The sequence below is a fragment of the Netta rufina genome, assembly GCF_964035555.1.
Source record: "Netta rufina genome assembly, chromosome: 2".
NCBI classification, from domain to species: Eukaryota; Metazoa; Chordata; class Aves; order Anseriformes; family Anatidae; genus Netta; species Netta rufina.
In genome coordinates, this window is record NC_140124.1 from 105,727,715 (window position 1) to 105,748,900 (window position 21,186).

General features: G+C 37.6%; 1 protein-coding gene across 11 annotated transcripts in view; it reads right to left on the bottom strand.

Annotated features, from left to right (window-relative positions):
* Positions 1 to 388: 388 nt before the first annotated feature.
* The window catches only part of ANKRD12 (ankyrin repeat domain 12), a 63,355-nt gene continuing 42,557 nt past the window's right edge, over positions 389 to 21,186 (bottom strand). For 8 of the 11 annotated variants that reach the window (XM_084282419.1, XM_084282420.1, XM_084282417.1 and 5 more), the window contains 6 exons: positions 20,401 to 20,548; positions 13,569 to 18,247; positions 7,366 to 7,464; positions 5,123 to 5,266; positions 2,152 to 2,247; positions 389 to 1,748 (listed from right to left, as the gene is read on the bottom strand). In XM_084282419.1, the coding sequence (XP_084138545.1) occupies positions 1,563 to 1,748; positions 2,152 to 2,247; positions 5,123 to 5,266; positions 7,366 to 7,464; positions 13,569 to 18,247; positions 20,401 to 20,548 (5,352 nt within the window). In that variant the 3' untranslated portion in view covers positions 389 to 1,562. The remainder of the gene's footprint in view (positions 1,749 to 2,151; positions 2,248 to 5,122; positions 5,267 to 7,365; positions 7,465 to 13,568; positions 18,248 to 20,400; positions 20,549 to 21,186) is intronic. The other 3 variants (XM_084282421.1, XM_084282412.1, XM_084282413.1) reach the window with 1 other exon arrangement.

Sequence of the window (21,186 nt, forward strand, 5' to 3'; positions counted from 1 at the left end):
CTGTCCGTGTAGTCTCTCATTCAATGCTCAGTTTGCTCTCCATTACCACAAAGGTATCTGGGCATTCACACAGACGTAAGGAGTGAGTGTTCTTTCACCTGGTATTTAAAAATCAGTTCAAGCCAAGTGCTGTAATCTCTTTTCCAGGTAACCGCCTCTCTTGCAAAAGCCCCATTTCTTTCAAAATGAATTTCACAGACACCAGATCCCAAGCATTCTTGAATAATTTATGGACTAGACGGTAACAAATCTTTTTCATGAATATCTATAACCTTCTCATAGTAAATAATTAACTAACTACTCACGGTTCTAAGGATTAAAAAAAAAAAAGCATAAAATTTTGGTTTTGGTTGAGCCTCCCTACATACATGCTATAACAGGAATGATGACATTTCATAATAATCAAATGTTACAATATTAAGAAGAAATTCCAACTAGTAACATGACCAATAAAATTTATTAAACATTGTATTTACACATATTTACATATCCTTCCATAGATTATTAAAATAGACAATATACAATTTAAGAATTTTCATTCAAAGGCATTTTGTTGGAAAAAATAGGCTCTATTACGAGACCACCATATAAGAGAATTTTTTTTTGTTGTGTTTTTGTTGTTTTTGTTTTACACAAAAATATTTTCAGCATAGTAAGTCATAGGTATGGCATTACAACAGCAGACTAATATGAAATATGTTTTTTGTAAATGCTACAGTTGTTTAGGTATCAGTTACTGAAGTAAAGGAGTTACGGGTTCTGTGAAGCATGCAATACAGTTCAGTTTCAATTCTTTTACAGTTATGGTGATGAAACAATCAGCTCAACTCAAACACATGCCATATTAAAAAGAACTGCCAACCAGGAACACACTACACTTAATAAAAACAACAACTTTGGTCCAATAAAACATTAGACAAAAACAGTTTTACAGTTAAAATATCTATATTATACAGGTTTGAACATTAATTACAAGACTATTTACATTTGCACAATATGTATAAAATAAATTATTTAAAAATGAAGACAATATTACATCTTTTTTTTTTCCCCAAAAAAGAAAACTGTACAGTAATTTACAAAATATAATAAGATTAATAGACTATTTTCCTCCAAGTCATATATTGTCTTCCACAGGCTTTTTCATCATTTTTCTGTGGGAGTTCAACTGTTACTGAAATTTCATTATACAAAGCTTTATAGCAGATTTTAGGTATCTTTTTTTTTTTTTTTTTTGGTGGCTGTTTTTGTTATTAACAGCTTCCAGCGCTGTTAACTCACCATGTTTCGTCATCTTTTTCAGCAATAAGCTCTAAAGCTGTAAGCATTTTTAAAATACAGATAATGGTATTTACTGGGAAACTGACTTCAAAATTAGCATCCGTCTTCTGTATTGCGAACAAGACCCCACACAACGTTTTTCTGAAGGAATACCCACATTATTAAGAAAGGCAGTATTCCACAGAATTAAGTGCCCCGTCTTAAACAAACAAACAAAACCTTGTGTATCACTGCACCTCAGTCTCTAGTTTTCCATGGGAAGAGCCAGAAGATACGAGTTGTCATATTGGTGTCAGTTCAAAGTCGTCATTAACATCAACAAGAGGAACATAAAACTCTTGAATTTCATAAATGCTGATAGACTTGTAAGTAGCAGGATCAAGTTCTTGCAGTTTAAGCTGCCACTCCAGTCTTTGTACTGCGTTTAAAGCTGCTGCTTCATGCTGCTGCCTCATCAAAAGGCACGTCTATTTTGAAGTTAGAAAGAAATTATTTCAATATTTGAAAAAAAACAAAAACAAAACACAAACATATTGCAACAAAATTTTAAGAACAGAAAAGAGATCTATGAGCCTCTTTGGTGGTAATAACTGCCCCACTACATATTTAATAAATCACAGATTATTCTATGAAGTTATATGGCTACAAAGGTGGGTTTTGTTGTTGTTGTTTTCTTTTTTTAATACTACTAGACCTTCATTCATGTTGCCCTTAACACATTTACAGTAACTTACAATTTTGCAAATATATACAATATATATATACAAATCTATGGTTTCTTAATATAGTTATTAATCTCATCTTTATAGTTTGTAGTGACATTAGAGGCACTTTTTTCCCCTAAAGATATGGAGAGATGAAGATGCATACCTTTAATTTGTCAAACTTATCGTCAACGTCCTGTAACCACGACATAAACTGTCTCGCGTTGAATCGATCCCTCACTGATGTTTTGCTGTCATCAGCCTGCCAAAAACAAACAAAAACAAAGGGTAAGTTATTTGATAATTCATCTTAGACATGCTTTAAAAACATAAAAGCATACTCTGTGGGAGCTTCATAAACAGTGCTTCAGATGGAAAAATAAACTCCAAGTCAGTGAATTAAGGTTTGTATGTACATGTGAGCAAATACGTTGACCACCAATCTCACTGTCAGCCAGCTACTCACTAAAAAAGGTTATTCCCAGATTCCTCCCAGCTAAAGCTTTCCTCTATTTTTAAAATTAGAGTAGGAGGCTTCAAGATTTATGCCTTAAAGTCTTAATCAGTACAAGGCAGATCTTCCACAAAAATTGCTATCTCTTTTCTCGTTCCTTTGAAAATTCAGTAACAAATTAAATGAATGTCCCCTAGGGGAAAAACAAAACATTAATCAAGGAAAACTTGAGCAATCTGACTTCACTGGCTGCACAAGTATTCAAAAGCAATTTAAAACAAAAAGTTACCACAAAAATCTGCAAAAGGGGATTTAAAAAATGTCTTATTTGTCCTGCCCAATGAAATCTTTCAATACTTCAAAAAAACTATTTCATAAGAATCTGGAATATCACATTCATCCATTGTAAGAAACTAGATATTGCATAGCTAGTCCTAAAGCCAGACTACGTCAATTTAACATTTAAATAACCATCACTAAACAGCACAAGCTCCTGTTACATTTTTAGAAAAGAAAGCCACCTCTTTTGCAAGAGTACATGGACTGCAGTAATGGGCAAGAACAGGGAGAAAAATGCAGACGCTGAGATCTCCAGAAAACAGCTGTCTGAGATTTCAGATGTTCCTCAAGGGAAAACTGACTGGAACAGAAAGAGCCCTCAGCAACACTGGTCTTGTGGTCCCACACTGTTCAGGTGAGCTGTACCCAGCTAACAGTCTGATCTCCTCGAACTTGCGCCTTTTTCCTCCCCCATCTTTGGTCTGGTGCATATGAGTACAAGGAACAGTTCTCAAGGTCTGCATGAGATTAGAAGCTGCAAAGGCAAGCCCTGAAACATCAAGAAATCTCACAGACACAGCTCCCAGACAGTCATGTTCCTACAAAATAAACCAGATCTTTGCTTACAGATCTTTCCCAACTATTTGCTCAAATAAAAGTTGAGTTAGAAATGTTTCTTCATCGTAGAACAAGAGTTGCTAGATGGATAGCAGGAAAGCATCAGAATGAATTACAAGGGAATGATTTCTTATCTGTTTATATTCTTCCAGTGAAGATTTGAATTAACACATCGATTTCAAGCTGGCAGCTTCACACATTGTCTTCACTGATAAGTAAAAATATATGTAGTACTTTGGTGAACATTATGTGCAGTATTTTCATTTTCTAAGAAAAATTAGCACAGAGGTAAGGAAAGGCATTTTACTACTATTACTACCATTACTGTATGAGGATAGTCAAAACAGCAGCAGCATGGTGAAAAAAACTTCTCCCCCTATAAAGATCCTTTTGTCTTATACAACGATCCTATATTTGAATCGCATTTAAAATCAATTGAAAAATGTTAATAATAAAAAATGCAGGTATATGTAGAACACAAACGCATCTCAAGTTCTAAGCACTAATAGTAATAGCCTCTGAATTGGGGCAAAAAAATGATTCTGAAGTTCAGAACTAACAATGACTGCATTTTGACTGTTAGGAAAAGAGAAAATTCTCTTTAGAAGATGATGACTTAAAAATTTGTCGGTATAAGGCTTAAAATGGGAGAAAAATACAGCTTCCATAAAAGTGGTATTTTCTGCTGAATCACCTTCTTGTCCGCAGCTCGTTTTTTAAAGATGGAAAAAATGTAATGACACAGATTGAGGAAACGTTGAAACCTGTAATAAATGTGTAAGGGGTTCCAGGTCTCAAGTAAAATTCCACATGTCAGAAGCGTAGGTGTTTCATTTAAAAATGCCCACCATTCAGTACCTCAAAACTTTTATTACCTCTATAAAAGCCAATTTCTTCCTTGCATTACATGCTTCTCAGTCACCAAAACAGGTACTGAATGCAGTTTCCACTGCTGTTAGTAGAACCATTCACAGAATACTGACACCATGAAATCATATTCCCTTCGAAACATGGCTGTGGTAAACTTCTGAGTGGTAGCCCACACAAGATATGCAGATTAAAAGCATAGTGCTCACCTTATCGTTTAACCAGAAACTAAATACTAACACTGAAGGTGTAAACAACATGGAGCATGTAATACGGAGCTTGAGATGATTTTGAAAAAACCCTACTTTTATCTTGTAGTGTTCTCCATTTCACTGCTGGTCTTTTTTTTTTTTCTTCTTTTTTTTTTTTTTTTTTCATATAGAACAGTTCTAACGCCTGCCTTACAGAAAAGAAGAAAACCTTACACGAGTGTCTCCAAAGACTATTTCCAAATTTTTCAAGCAAGTCTCACACATTGCTTTTGTCACTAGTCCAGAGAACTGGGATGCAGCAGTCTTATTTTCTGACATTTTTTTGTTTTGCTTAAGATGTATTTGTGAGCTTCCAAAACAGGTTCTATTTGCAATTTAAATTTGACTTCATAAAAAAGAACAACAAACAAACAGCAGTCATGTTCCTATTTTATCTTTCACATCATTTGTGGAGGTGAAAGAAAAACAGACACAGTACAAAACAGAAAACCAAGAAAACCAGTGTACATACCTGTGCCCTCTTGTTATTGCACGCCTGACTTGGTGTGCAATATGAGGCCTGATCGAAATAACCTACAACCTGCAAAGTCTTGATCCCAAGGAAATCAATGACAACTTCAGTATGGGAACAGAATTCTCTCCGAATGCTCAATTTGAGTCAGACTAGAAAGGTTTTTTGTTTGAAAATCTGAAATGTATCTCTTTACCTGAGCATCCAGAGGCACATTATACACCTCGGCATCCAGCAGAACAGTGCAGGCACTGAATGGTAGTGTTTGATTAGCTAGAGTTCTTGCTGCTCGATAATGAACACGTAGAACTTCTTGCTCATTAGAAACAATAAGCTTTTCCTAATTGAAAAATGCAAAAGGATATAAATACACGGATAAAAAGGATATAAATACATGGTGATATATTTGATATAAATTAAGTATTTCAGTTTGATTCATAAAAACATCTATGCATTTAAACATTTCTCTTTAAGGTTTACAATTCTGAGAGGTGTGAGAGGTGGACTGACAGGGAAAGGGGTAGCTGTTTATCCAATCAACTCCAAAATTCCAGTTTACTGATGCAAAGAATGTTCCCTGCATCTCAGAACTGGAAACATTCCCTCCTCCCGCACTGCTGGGTGAATGCTATGCCCGTATTTTCCACTCAGTGCTGATGAAGCAAGTTGTAGCTGATGAAGGTGAAGGATGAAAGGTTGAGGCACAGGACTGGGTTAGAGGTTTGCAAATCTCAACTGTATGAAGAATTTTACACACAGTCAGGTCAGGTACCAAGGTCAAGCAATATCCTTTGCAGATTTTTTATTTTTTATTTTGTTGTTTTTAATTAATAAAACAACATGCAGAAGTCCCTAAGTTCATAGCTAGACAAAGTTTCTTGTCTCAGTTCAGGAAAGAATGTGCCTCAGCCTATCTTGACATACAGTTGTATAAAAGTGGATTCTATCTGAAGAGCAGTTTATTTGAGCAAAATAAAGTATTTTGTATTTAAGACATAAAGGAATTTACTGCTCTGCAACATAATGGCTCTAATTTTTTATCAAAATAAAACACAGTGGATGAAAAAAAAATAAGCCCAGAAAACAGCACCTTTCCTTCATTTGGTCACAAGTATTTCCTTTCAGAAGTCAAGTCAGAACTTGAACCATGTTTACATTCTTTGTGCTTGTTATTTTTTACCTAGCTTTACACTGTAATACCAAATTCAAGTAGAACGTCCTTCCTTGACTGGTTTGGTAATCCACATTAAAATTAACATAATCAAAAAAAACTACATTGTGTTTTAATGAGCCAGCTGCTTGTGTAAACTGTATGGAAACCCTTAACATGCAGTCCGCATGAAAAAGGGGCCCTGCCTGTGTCCACAAGCAGTGTGGCCCACAATACTGACCAGACACCTAAACCTAGGCTGCCTGGACAACACGAAGAATATTCTTAAACTAGGGATATTGTCTCAATTTCTGTGTTCAAATTCAGTGAAGCCTACACATGGTGTTCTAAAATAATTTTAGACAGTTTATGGAAGCAGAATATTGCAAACGGTGTTTTAGTCAGAACTTAGGAGAATTGCTCCACCTCCAGGGGCCTGGAGCACCTCTCCTACGAAGAGAGGCTGAGGGAGTTGGGGTTGTTCGGCCTGAAGAAGAGACGGCTCCAGGGAGACCCCATAGGTCTATAAGTACCTAAAGGCCTTCTATAGGCCTTCCAGTACCTCTCAGGCCTATAGAAGAGCTGGGGAGGCTCTGTCAGGGAGTGCAGTGAAAGGCCAAGGGGGAAAGGCTTTAAACTAAAAGAGGGCAGCTTTAGATTACATATTTGGAATAAGTTCATCACTCAGAGGGCGGTGAGGCACTGGCACAGGCTGCCCAGAGAAGCTGTGGATGCCCCATCCCTGGAGGTGCTCAAGGCCAGGCTGGATGGGGCTTTGGGCAACCTGGGCTGGTGGGAAGTGTCCCTGCCCATGGCTGCGGGGTTGGAAATGGGTGATCTTTAAGGTCCCTTCCAACCCAAACCATTCTGTGATTCTGTGATTCTAACTATGTGTCTTCTACCAATACAGAATTTACTGTTGCTTAAATTCTTTTAACCGAGTGACTTTGGTTCTGAAGTCTGCAACGATTATTAGCCTTCACAACTAGAGGCTACTCTACTTCTTCCCCCTCCCTGCTGTCCCTAGGGAAAAATCTGAGACACAGAGCAATAAAGAGGAAAAAGCTGCTATCTTACTGATTTGAGTATTCTGGTAACAGTTGTCCAAACTATCACATAATACTGAACTAGTTTTATTTATTTATGTATTTACAAGTTGCTCCAATTCACAGATTTGGTTAGAAGGCAGTTTAGTTCTAAAACACTGTTAAATTGAGCAAAACCGTGTATCTATTGAAAAAAAAAAACCCCGAGGTTGGGAAATAAAAAAACAACTGCTTTATTCTTACCCTTTCAATACTGTGCTGTAAGCGTAGCTTCATCCTTACAACCTCCTGTTGTTTAAACAGTTCCTTAAGAGGGTCCGATAGCGAGGGAGGTGGTGTAATCTATGGAAAAAGTTTCATAAATAGTAGAGTGAATATATATTTAATGTATGTTTAACATTGCCTTGAGCAACTTGAGCATTTACTAAAAAAGCACAAGGTTATTTTTTTTAAAGGGAAAATGAATTTTGTACATGCCATTAATTATATGACATCAATCCATTTGCAATAAAAGATTTTAAGGTTTCTTTACCATGAAGTTAATGAACCTAGCTGAAATGGCATTTCAAACCGCTGAATGCTTTTAACCTACCATTGGAAACATGTAACCTTTCTTTAAAAGACTTGTACATTAGAAGATATGCAACATACAACTTTCTTTCAATTTTAAAGACATTTTAAAGTACCATTATTCATTTTGAAAAAAATACAGATACAAATACAGATACAAATACAATACAGATCCCTCAACTGTCAAAAAATAAGAAATGCATCATGAAAACATGGATGTTACTAGTTACTTTACACGTTGTATTATGAGTGTCAAACTTGCATCTATACTCTCCAGTAACAAAGTGATTTATTGTTTGGAAGATTATTTCAGGACAATTTTTCTCCCAACTGGAAGTTAACCAAGGTTTTTGGAATTAAAGAACACATTGGTTAACTAACTGTGGTGTATTCCTCACATCATTATGTAGTATAAAATTAGATGCAACTCCATGTTTCAAACCTCTGAACGACACACACTTCACTTCTCTCTTAATGAAAACTCTCCAGCTCTCAAAACACTGAGTTTATGGCACGTGCTATTTTATTATGCAAGTCATCAGTGTTTAAAAAAAACACACAAGAACAAAACAAAACACGCGCACACATGCAAAAAAACACACCTACGGCACTCATCTGTCTTAGTTATAGTGGATTTCATTATGTTTGAGTTCAGCATGAGGTATTTTGCAGTCTAGATTTGCCCGGAAACTTTGTATTTATGGCACGCTATAACATTGCTGCCTTATTTTTTCAGTAAAATAAGACAAGATGCTCCTAACTATACCATATCTTGCAAAGACCTCTCAGAAAGCTCAGTGCCTTTGTTAATAGAAAAGCATACAGCACAAGCAAAATAAACAATCCATCAATAAATGTTGATTTTATGCAGCTAATTTATCCGGAAACAAAAATGTCAGAGTTGACAAGCATCCATATCAGCTGAACAATTTAAAATTGTACTAACAAATGTTTTTCTTTTAAATTCACATACCATGTAATTTTGCAACATGGTAGAAAATAACTGGAAAGGACTGGATTATTTAGACAGTGAACTTGTATGCACTTTATTTAAATATAAAAGAAAACTCTCACCTCTGTAAAGCTGCTATTGCACAACAGCTTTTAATAAAAGCGTTTTTCAGATCCCAGAACTGTTTTATTAGATTACTGATTGGCCACATGTGTATTTTCTAACCAGTATTTATAAAAGAAAATGAAAGTTTCATGCCACCTAGTAGCTAGCAAGTTTTCAGTAGCCAATCTCACGAAGATCCATGGCACAATAAAGTCATTTCAAGCAGCAGGTGGCACCCTAAAACCATAAATCAAAAGGCACTGAAGTTTAGCTCTTACTGACAGATTTCTTTTGCAACTCAGGATGTTGATTAACTATGCCTTGACTCTGTTTCAAAATCGAAATTTCATTTCCTTGTAGGACACAAATGTGCATTCTAGAGATCCAACCATGCTAGAAGAACCATGCCACCAGGCTGAGGGCTTCTGAATTGCAATAATTGTGGCCTTCCAACGAAGGTTGAACCCCAGACACTCCCTGCAAACTCTCAGCAACTCTGTGCAAACACTACGAGCAGTACGAAAAGCAACGAGAGATGTTTACGATCCCAGAGATTACTACAGCCTCTGGATAAATTTCTAAACACTTGACTCCAGTAAGCCTTACCTTGTCTTCCAAAACATAAAGCTCAGTACAGGACTGAATTTGTTTCCCGTAATCCCTCCAAATAATTTCTCCCTCTCTCTTTTTGGAAAGACTGGAAGAAAGCCTCAGATCCCCAGATTCTGCAATCTGAATTCCAGTAGTCTGACACCACCTACTGGAAATCCCAGATTGTGAACTGACGCCGGATTTGGACAGAGGAAATGAACTTTCTGGCCTCAAAGGAAACTGAAGTAAAAGGTTTCAAGGGAACCTGAGGACAGCCAGAGGAGTCTCACTGATCCTCTGCTCAGAGAGGCCGCCAGTAAGAAGACAACCAGAAGTGTGCAGGGAAAAGATGACCACATATGTTGGCACTACAAGAAGAGAGCATGAAACAGGATGCCACAAGGAAAAAGTGACCTCAGTTTCTTGTATAACCCAAGTAAATGATCAGACCAGTTTCTTAAGGGGCCCAGGCTCCACACAGACCACCCGTGGACAGACGACCCCTGCCTTCTCACACGCTCCCTAATCCTGGGCTGAGCAGCTACCAAAGGAATCTGGGCAGCATCCAGCCCTTCACCTCTTTGCTCCACAGCACTAGCAGGCAGACACCTGAAGGGTTTTGTTTGGTAGCAGCTAGGGATCAAGACATACCTGCAACACCTTCAACACATGACAATAAATTACAAAAGTTTCTTGCATGCTTTGCGTCCTTCTTAACGACTGACACAGGATTAATTCTGTAAACCTTCAGTTCTCATTTGTGGCTGCTACGAGAAAGAGCAGCACTTCAGCTAGCAGATTAACACAAACACAAAATTTCCAAGATTATTTGCATACAGCTCTCTCCATCTCTATCTCTCCTGCCAACTGGCCTGCTCTGTTGCTGTTCCATCTCATTTATTTAGGAAGCAAGCTTCTGGTAACATCACTAAAATTAGGTTTACCACTTAAGTTTCTACAGCAATGCCAGGGAGACTGGACAGAATCCCTTTTATTAGAAACATATCTGCTAGATAGCCAGGGAAAGCTGGAAATGAATAACCCTGGCACCTCTTCTCAGGAGGCAGTAGAGATAAAGGTGACTGAACCCCACTGAACACACCAACGGAGGACATCATAGCGAAGTACGATTTAAATTTAGTCTTAGAAGATTCAGATTTGTTTCCTTCTGTTTTGAACTAACCCGATATCACCTCTCTTATACTTCACATTTGCACTGCTAAGAGGGAAGCCACAATTCACATGTGACTGTCATTACAGCCTTAGGTGATATGGGTCATAAATTGCAGTATATAAACAAGGTAGTGGAAATCAAACTTGAACACACCATCTCGTGCTTCCCACCTACAGGATGTATGAAGTTCATCAAGATACACAGCAGTGTGTCATTAAAATTCCAAGGCAGAGAACAGTACGTTACACAAATTGCTCCGAGTCTCAGAGCTATATCTGTTGTCTTCATGCAGACATTCACGCAGTTATACCTAAAATACAGGAATGCTTTAAGAACAAGCATCTGCCTTCCCGTAGTCTATGTATGAGTGAGGCAGCAATGAGGTTAACAGAGAATCACCTAAGGAAAAATACAGAAACAATCCCAACAGAAGGGTCATTTTACTGTTGCACGTTACATTATGCATATAATAATGCATAATAACACGTGCAGATGACTCCAAACTGGGAGGAGTGGCTGATACACCAGAGGGTTGTGCTGCCATCCAGAGGGACCTGGACAGGCTGGAGAAGTGGGCTGGCAGGAACCTGATGAGGATCAAGAAGGGGAAGAGCCAAGTCCTGCACCTGGGGAGGAACAACCCCAGGCACCAGCACGTGCTGGGGCACCCAGCTGGGAAGCAGCCTGACCAAAAAGGACCTGGGAGTCCTGGTAGACACCAAGTTGAGCATGAGCTCACCTTGCTGCTAAGAAGGCCAGAGGTGTCCTGGGCTGCATTAGGCCACAGTGGGGTGTGGGGTCCAGTTCTGGGGCCAAATGAAAAGACGTTTTAATCCAAAATGTCTATTCCTACAAGTGACAGTAATTAAACAAAAGAAGCATTTAGATGATGAAACAAAATGAAAATGCTTAAAATATCTTCAGCATTTTTTCCTTACGTTCCTAACAATAGGAAGTAAAAAGCTTCACCCGTTCTTAATGCCTGAAGGGAAGAAACAGCCCAGAAATCTAAACCAGATAAAAATCACTAACTGCAATCCTCTAAGTATACAAATCACATTTTTGTCAACCTGTTAAAAAGAAAAACCTTTTAAAAGTAATTAAAAGCCATGAGAATGGGGAGCATGTGTTCACCTCTGATATTTACTGGACATAACTTACCCGAGAAATTGGGCTACACAACCGCCTAAATTTATCCTCATGAACTACAGAATCCCTATTAGACACATCAAGAGACAGGAAGGGAAGAACGAGGTTGTTCTAAATACCAAGTCATCACCCTCCCTTTCTTCTAGTGCCATTTATGAAGGGAAATGAGCTCCGTTGCCCAGGTAGAAGATGGATCATGGAAAAATGTAAGCTGCATTTCTTCACTTTCCAATTATCCCAAATTAAGCACTGAAGTTTGGTGCCAGAACATTCAGTTGTAGCTTGGAAACACCAGCTGCTAGTCAAGTACATGCTATAAAAAATAAATCTTTGCCTCTGGTGATAAAGATATACTCCTGTGGCTGCAACAGCTACTTAGAAAGTTTTCTAGGCCAAGGACAGTCTGGTACGTTGTAACAAAACTCATAATAAATTCTAGTTTGTTACAGACCAAGTAAAATGGTCATCTTACCCACATATTCCCTCAGATTATAATGAGTTTCCTAATTTCAAAGAACTCTGGTCACCATCAGATGAGACAGAACTCAAGGTTAGAGTATGTACATACATCCTCTCTCAGGAAGATGGAGGGCACAATGGACAAAATTAGAGGAGACAGATTACATGGAGATTATGACTACCTCTGGAATGAAGCACAAGCTTTAAAATGTACTTTTACGTATGAAATTTGTGTTCATTGCTTGATCAGAAATAATCTTCAACTCAATTGGAGAAAGCTCTACAGCATCTCAGGTAGGAGCAAGTTATCTTCACTGAACCAACACAGTAACACTATACCATCCAGAAATAGAGACTGAAGACTGGATGCTTAGACTGTGCACGTGAGATTTCAGACCTACAAAGAAGCTCAGGCATTTTTGCCATTAGAGGATTAGGATAGTCTCCTCATTGCTCCTAAACTCAGATTTCTCCTTAACTTGACACAGTAATGGGCATACAACCAAATCCTACTGAATTCTGACATTATCAAGCTGCTGTATGTCAGCCAAACAACTATTCTGGGAAATCAAACACACGGTCTCAGCCTATTTCAGCTATTAAGTGTGTCAGCTTAAACCATTCAAATGGGTTTAAGCTAGTATGCTTTACCTCAGAACTAGACAAGTTTAAGTGTAGTCACAGTCAGTTAAAGAGCATCAGATAACAGATGGAAAACTAGAAAACTTCCTTCTACTCCCAGGAGTAACAATACTCGAAGGCAGCTAGCAAAAAGCCCTCAATGCACAATGTGCTGGGTCCTTCCTCTTCCCCCACCTACACGCAGTATCAGGTCTGCTGAGGAGCAAGGAAAGGAACTTTGAGTCAAACGCTACCAGGATTATGCTGACTTCAAAGTAGAGCCCAGCAGTTCCAGGTTATTGTCAGATACCTTGAGGGGCACCTCCACAGCAAACGGAGATATTAACTGCACTTCTGTGCAGGCAATTCTGTGCTGCCTTGCACACAGGAGTCCCAAATTATAAGCGTCTTCTCTGCTGTCATAAGGAATATGCCCATGCCAGAGCCACGGAGAGCTTAGAACTGAATATTTTTTAACCAGATTATTTCCAGCAGACATTTGGAGAAGCTCTAAACAACTGACCTTACAACTTACTTTTGAAATGGTAGTTTCTACAGTAATAAACACTTTGAAATATATTTGTTTGTCTCTCACAGATTTCATTCATGATGGTTTGTATTGTAATGACTTTGACTCTACTGTTTGTATTTCCACCAAATGGGGCTTTTAAATACGACATTACTAGTCAATATTAATTTGACATATTTCAACCTTTTTTTCTGCACAAGTATTCAGAAGCGAGTTAGGAAATACATGCAAGTTACAAAAATAAAACCAAAACATGCCTTTCCTTGTACTGCATAATTAAAGACCACGTTACTTACAGTTGGAATGCATATCTTGCTCAAGGGATTGCCGTCCAGTAGATACGATCCATTGAAGGTCACATATTCATCATAATATTGAGGTGCCTGAGGAATAACACTGCACAGTAATTTACGCTTCTCTTCTATCTTCTTCCTTATGTGCAAGTACTCAAAATACGGATTTGCTCTCTCGGAACTGTATGGCTGAATCTCTTCGAGTTTCAAAGAATCAACAATAGCTGCCAGCGACTGCTGGGTTTTCTCTTTAGCTTGCAGTAAAGAAGGGTTCACTTGCACAGGCTGAGGCACACGAGACACCTTTCTTTTACGTGGATGATGTACCTGAGCATCTTCATCTTCAGTTAACCTAATCCTTCCTTTCAGAGATGCTGATGAGTCAGTCTCTTTTTCTAATGTCTGCATGCAGCTGACAGGATTCTGCTTGCCCTGGTTTGCAAGCAAATTTGCTCTGTTTCTCGTGATTCTTTGAGGTACTTCTTGCTGTTCCACCTTCTGATCCTCAGCAATTTCTTCTTCTAGTTTAACTATTTGGCTGTATTTATGCACCTCTTCCTGTATAATCTGTTGTGAACTATTTTCCAAGTTGGATAAAGGGTACTGTGGTGGGTCATCTGTCAACACATCATCTCTGTCTTCAGTGCAGGGTTTTTTATTAGCTGATTCGTTCCCAATTCCTGACATTCCTGAACTTAGTTCACAGAGATCAGTGTCAGCTTTATTATTAACAACATGTAATGAAACCAAATTTTCTTGCTGTCCTTTTTCATTTCTAATGTCTGCAATATCTGCTGTGTTACCATCTGCTTCAATCTGAGCATTCTTGCAAACAACTTTATTGAATGCATACAAATTTACATTTAATTGTGAACTGCCATCACATTCAGGACTATCTTTTTCTAACAATACCACAGGTAAATCATTCACCCTTTCACAGCTCTGTGAAGTAGCTTTCACAGAGCTCTCAGAATATACAGCAATAGGTGCATCAGGCTTCTTACTGTTTGAGGGGAAGAAACTGTTTTCCATCTCTCTGGTACTACTAGCATCTGTACTCAAAGCAGAAGATGCAGCTTGAACTACACTTTGTTGTTGTACAAATAATGAATCTTGACTGCTATTGCCTGGTAAAGAAATGTGTTTAGACATATCTGGGAGTGGCTGAATAGGTAAAGAACAAGGCGACTGTGAAGGAAAAAATGATGCAGATTCTTGAGAACCGGAATTTCCCTTGCTTTCAGCATGCTGAGGCAAAAATTCAGATACTTTTTGTTCTTTTAAAGTCCTGTTTTCAGAACTGTGCATTGCTATAACATTATTAGTATCTTGCTCTGATACACCGTAACCTGAGCTGTTATACTCACTGTTTAATGAATTAAGTCTGTCAAAAGGCACATCCCACGGTTTGGCTGGCTGAGTCACACCACTTTGACTACACGGCTCTAAATGCGTATTGCGTTCTTCTGAAGGGCTCATCTGAACAACATTTTTAATGGTACTCGTACCCCCTGTTACCTGCTTGTTGCTACCAGTTCCAGCTGGGGATGACTGCAAACCAGACATACTGCACTGAAAGTCTCTCTCGGGCACGCTACATGGTAGTTCTGGTTTAGGAGAAGTGCTCGCGTATGTCTGAATCGACAGTTGAGGGTTCTGGTTGTTTTCTTCTGCTATTCGAGGCTGTCTGCTGTGTTCAGGCACAGCAGCGGGCATGCTGCATCTTCGAACCTCTACGACAGGTCTACACTCATTTAAAACCAGTTTGACATCTTCAACAGATGCCGATCTAATGTATGCTGGTGGGAGCCTGTTTGCGAAAGGCGGCTTAATCCGATCTGGCAACTCGGTAACGCCATCGGTCTCTCTTTCAAGAAGGGCTGGTGATTTGGCACTTGCCAAAAACGGCGATTGTGAAAAAGACGTTTGGGATTCAGAACCTTCTAGCATGACATCTGAATCATATTCAATTACAGGCCTCGGCGTAGTTACTGTGGTATGGCAAGAATCCTCAGAGCTCGCAACTGAAACCAAGGACACCGATCTGGAGCTCAGGCCCATCTTCTCACTTTCTGATTTGGGGGATTTATTCAAATTATCTAAAACCAACAAAGACCTTATGACATTTACATTTCTTGTATCTACTGACTGGGACCTACTACTTGTAGCGTCTTTCTGCTGTTTTTCCTTCGTGCAAACATCTGGCAGCTCTGAGCTTTTTGAACGAATCAGTTCTTTGCTTTTCACTTCAGCTAATGACTGTTTGGGTTTTTCTTTCATCTTGTTGAGTTCTAAACAAGTGCGGTTTCTTAAGCGCTCCTTCTCTTTCTGTTTTATTTTTTCTTTGTGTTTTCTATGCCACTGCTCTATTTCCAGATCTTTAAGGCTAAGCATTCTTTCAAAACTAGTCTGCATTAAATCATCATTGACTAATCTTTTCTCTTTAGGCCGAGCATCCTTTGGTGCAGGAGATGGTTTAGGCTTAAGTTTCTCGTGTTCAAGTTTTAGCTTATGTAAACCACTTTGATGCAGTTTATCTTTATGTTTGTCTCTCTCTTTGTATCTGTCTATGTCTTTATCTTTTTTATCCTTCTCTCTACCGTCTGGAGTTTTCAACAAATCGTCTTTTGGTTTTTCTTTCAAAGACGACAATTTGTCATGCGTTGTTTTGTTACCTTCTGTAATACTACATCTTCTTTCTTCTTGCATGTGTTTTGAGTTTGCCACTGCTGAGCTCTCTTTGTCTTTGGATTTGTCTTTTTTTTCAGATTCCTTTTCTTTGTCTTTAGTTCTATTTTTTTCTGACTTAGTATATTCAGATTCCTTTTCAGACTGTTTCACTTTTCTTTCAATGCAGTGTTTTTCTTTGCTGTCAGCCAAATGTTTTTCTTTATCAACTTTTTCTTTGTCGTGCTTCTTATCAGCCTTTTCTTTATTTTTTTCTTTGTCATCAGTTTTTTTAAGAGTAGCTGTGCTTTTAATTTTATCATTTTCCTTATGGCATCTTTCGGCTTGCTGGAAATTGGGCTTTTCCTTTCCTTTCTCTACAGTTTCATTTACTTCTGCTTTCTCTGTCTTGTAATCATGTTTTATTTTTTTCTCTTTTTCTGCATTTTTTCTTTCCATCTTGTCAGCATCTTTTTCTTTGGCTGAGGTTCGCTTTTCAGTCCTTTCTTTATTTTCCTTTAAATTCTTTTCTTGCTTTTCAGTATCTGTTTCCTTTTCTATTAAGTGCATGCTGATCACCTCATCTTTAACGCTAAGGCAGAACAATTCCATTTCTTTATCTGCAAGCGTAATTTCCTTTTCTTCTTTTGTATCTTTTATTTTTTCATCCTTAAGAAACCTCTCGTTTTCCTTTTTGCTCTTCTCTTTCTCTCTTTCTTCTCTAGCATTTCTCTCCTTGTGGAACTGTCTCTCCTTAGCTAACTTGTCTTCTTTTGACACAGCTTTTTCCAACTTTGATTTTCTGTCTGAAGAAAGAGATTCATGTTCTATATTTAACAACACATCATCAGTTTCATCACTTTTGAAAAAGTTCTCTTTCCAAAATTCTCTGTCAAACTCAATACTTCTTTGGACTTCTTTATCTTTGTGTTTATGTTTTTCCTTTTCCCCATCCTGCTCCTTCTTGTGCTTGTCCTTTTCTCTTTCTTTGTGCTTTAATTTATGCTTTTTAAATGCTTTACCTTCCTTGTCAATCTTTCTCAGGGTATACTCTGAGTTCTCAAACGTTGGGCTATTATCTTCATCTTTAATTTTAGGACTAGATTTTTCACCAAATTCTAACTGAAAATCTTTCTGATGATGCTTGCTTTTTTCTTTATGCTTGCAAGATTTGCCACTAGAACTTTCTACCAGATAGTCAGAATCCGTGCTGTGATCATACCGAACTAATTCGGATTGCAATGTTATTTCAGAGCCTCCTGGTGATAAGCAAGTTTTGGTGTTTTCTTGCTTTAATGCTGTTGCTTGCTTTTCACTTAATCCACAGGGATGCTTAGGAGATTTGCCAGCAGTAATGTGAAATAGGTGTAAAGAAGAATCTTCTTTTGGGCTGAAAGACTTCTTAAAAGTTTCTTCCTCTCTAGTTTTATCTAAAGAATCTAAGACAGAAGCAGCTATATTTGTTACTCTAGCATTTTCTTTTTCTTGCTTTAGTTCTTGATTCTCTTTATTTTTACTCTGATTTTTTACTTTCCTTTTAACTTTGCCTTTTTGTTTGTGTTCATTTGTAACAATATATTCCTTCTTCACTCTTACATCAGAATTTGATGTCTCTGAAATAGAGCAAGGAGAGACTATCTTCTTGTCCTGAAGTATTTCTTCATCTGAACTTTCAGAACTTGAATACAAAACTCTAGATGGTTTCTGTTTCTTGTTTTTAAGTGATTTCGAAATGACAACTTTTTCCTGTTTCACAAATAAGTTGTTCTTTTCAACTTCAGGCTCATCCTCTTTCCTTACGTCTTTTCTAAGAATATGTCTGTCATCAATCATTTTTTTCATTTCATCTTCATCATCATCTTTAAACTCATACTCATCATGAGCAGATGGAAGTGGTGCCTTACTAGGGACCGTTTGTGTTTGTTTGCTTTCGTTGGCTACAGAGTCTTTCTCTACTTCTGAATCAACGTTCCCCTCTACACTGGAAGGATTTACAGATGGAGCTTCTTCAGATTCTAGATTGAGAAAAACAGAAATTAGTTAAATGTTAATTGGACATTTTTCTACTTCAGTTCAGGACAAAAATGGAAATTTTATAGAAAAATTTATAAAAAGAATATCATTAGGAACATGGTCTATTCAAAAAAGTGACCACCATTGCTGCTGTTCTTGTCACATAATAATTGATCCTCACAGAAACCAAACCAAAACATACTAAGATTTTAAATCGCATAGTTCCTACCAATATGCTCAAATATCTTAAAACATACTCTTAAATCCATTAACTTTTTTATATGAAGCAAGATTCTTAGTGTTTTTTTCTATAAGATTATGAATTTTTCCAAGTAAATATGAAAATAAAGACTGAAGAAAGAGTGATAGACATACAGAATTTTTAGCAACAGAAGCCATGTCAGACCATTAATTCATGAGTTTCAGTACATTTTGTAAAAGCATTAATCTTATTTTAATCTCCATTTGTATCCCTAAGAGGTCTACCATATGAACAAAAGGGTAACGAAACAAGACATCAGTCATAGTGCTAAATAACTGAAAGAAGAAAACACCCTCGAAATACATAATACACTTTCTTACTAGAATTAGGCTTTTCAAGCAAAATCGAAAGAAACCCATTAGCTCCTCACGCTTCACAGGTGTCACCCAGGTACATAAAGACATTGATTACCGTTCACATCCCAATCTAATACAAGCAACTCTTTAAATTTAGCAAACCTCATCTATTACGTGCAGTGCCTGCAAAACCTTTTTCTCAAGGGCATCCTTCAGTGATGATTCATTCCCAGAGGAATTCATCAGCTCTCATGCTCTCTAACAACTAAACCACATTCTCCTCCACATGAACTATTTCAGTCAAAGTACCTTGTTTCAACAGTTGATGAGTTTAATTGTTAAAAGACAAAGAACTGCTGGTGTAAAGAAATTACCTTATGAATCTTTAAACACATGATGCAGACAGCCTGAAGTAGGCTCTGCTATAATTCTCTACAACTGATCTCTGCTATATGAGTGCACAGTGTGAAGCAAGTATGATGTCCTGGGCATCCTGACTTGCAAGTCAGGAGCACAAATCTCTCAACTGTTCCTCAAGTTAAACTTTACACAACATATGCAGTGTTATCATTAACTGATCACATGAAAATTTAGAACTCAAAAATCTTTTAGAAATCTTTCTGGATGTATTGCTTCCAGAAAGATAAGGTCCCAAGCCAAGCCTCTCCAGCTGAATCTATCCATTTGTTTTTTTTAAAGAATTGAATTCAGTAACATTTAGTACTATGTCTAGAGAATTCACATACCAAATAAGAAGCAACAAAAGAGTTTGAAATAATAGCATAAGGAAATAATGAAGCAGTTTCAATGCATTAGAATTTTGAAAGAAGTAAAAAAAACCATTCTGCTGCAAAATTCCCCCTCATTTCCCATAGCATCCTCTGTGAACCAACTGCCAGTAAGCAATGGTTAAGAAGAATATCTTGCTAGGAAGCTTCTCAGCTGCTTTGTATTTTACACAGTACCACTAAAATAGAACCTTGCAGTCACCATTATTTTCTGCATTATCTTCAGCATCCAGAATATATTGCTAGTTCACACTATCAATTTTTTATTCCTCCCTCCCCATCTCTAATATGTATGTGTCATCCTCCTCCTGTCTTTAGCTCTGATCACTCTTTGCAGATTGTTTGTGCCTTCCCTTTACCCTTTTCCTATAAAGCAGTTGCTGCTTCTTTCTTCCTTCTCCTTATATATATCTCTTAGATCGCAATTCTTCCACTGAGGATATGAAGTGACTTCAGAGGATATTTTTCCCCAAGGAGACCTCTCAGGAACCTCCTTGTATTCTAGTAAATACGGTATTTTCCTCTGTATTTTTTCTCTGATATAACCACCACGCTGAGGTAAGGTTGATTTGGATGGTGGAAAGCGATTAATGAAGAAAGATAGAGATAAAGACAAAAAAAAATGGAGAAATCAATTCAACGGAAAAATTTGAAAATCACTTCTAAAACTTAAAGTAGAAAACAACCTTAAAAATTGCACTTGCTACTTACAGCAATTCTTCCTAGCTAACACTATGCAAAAGATTAAAAACACCTAATTTCAGATGAATTGATGCACTTTAATTATGCAGTGAAATGCCTACTTTTACCTGAGCAGCTGTCCTCATCATCAGAGATAGGCACTTCTCTTTTCAATAGCATTTCCAACTCTTCAGTTTCAGCGACATCAACAGGTCTCTCCCCATGCTTATTGGCTTGAAATGGATTTCCACCATGTCGAAGCAACAACTTCACAATCTATAGCATTAAATAGAAGAACGTTGAGGTTTTCTACAACATTAATTTACCAGTATAAAAACCTTCCATTGGACAGAAAAGGCAGATCATGTGCCACATAATTCCAAACACCTGTCTCTGAAGTTGATACCACAAAGCAAGACTTCAACAACTGAAATGTAAAATCCAAGTATGTAATATGCTTGTTAAAAGAGCTTATGGGGAAGACTAAAGAAAGTTGTCCGTGATCACACAGATACAATATCATCATAAAGAACAGCAACACTGACATTTTTCTCACTGTTCTGGCAACAATTTGTACCATTTACCTGGTTCCTCACCTACCAAGCTCTCTAATCCTGTGCACTCAGTTCACCTCCTTGCTCCAAGTTTTATAGCATTTAACTATTTAACAAACAGGAAAGGTTTCTCAAGTAGCAGTATTACTGGTTTGCATGGCATTTCGGAAAAGCCCTGTTGGAGATCTAAGTGTCACTGGAGGAACAAACTACTCCCCATACCCAACTGTTACCATACTGTGAAATCACCAATGTCTGTCATCATGGCCAGAAGTTTTAAAAGGCAACGATAACACGGCCACTGCATTTTCATGACAGTATCCAGTATCAGTTACTTTTTTTTTTTTTTTTGTCCTGCAT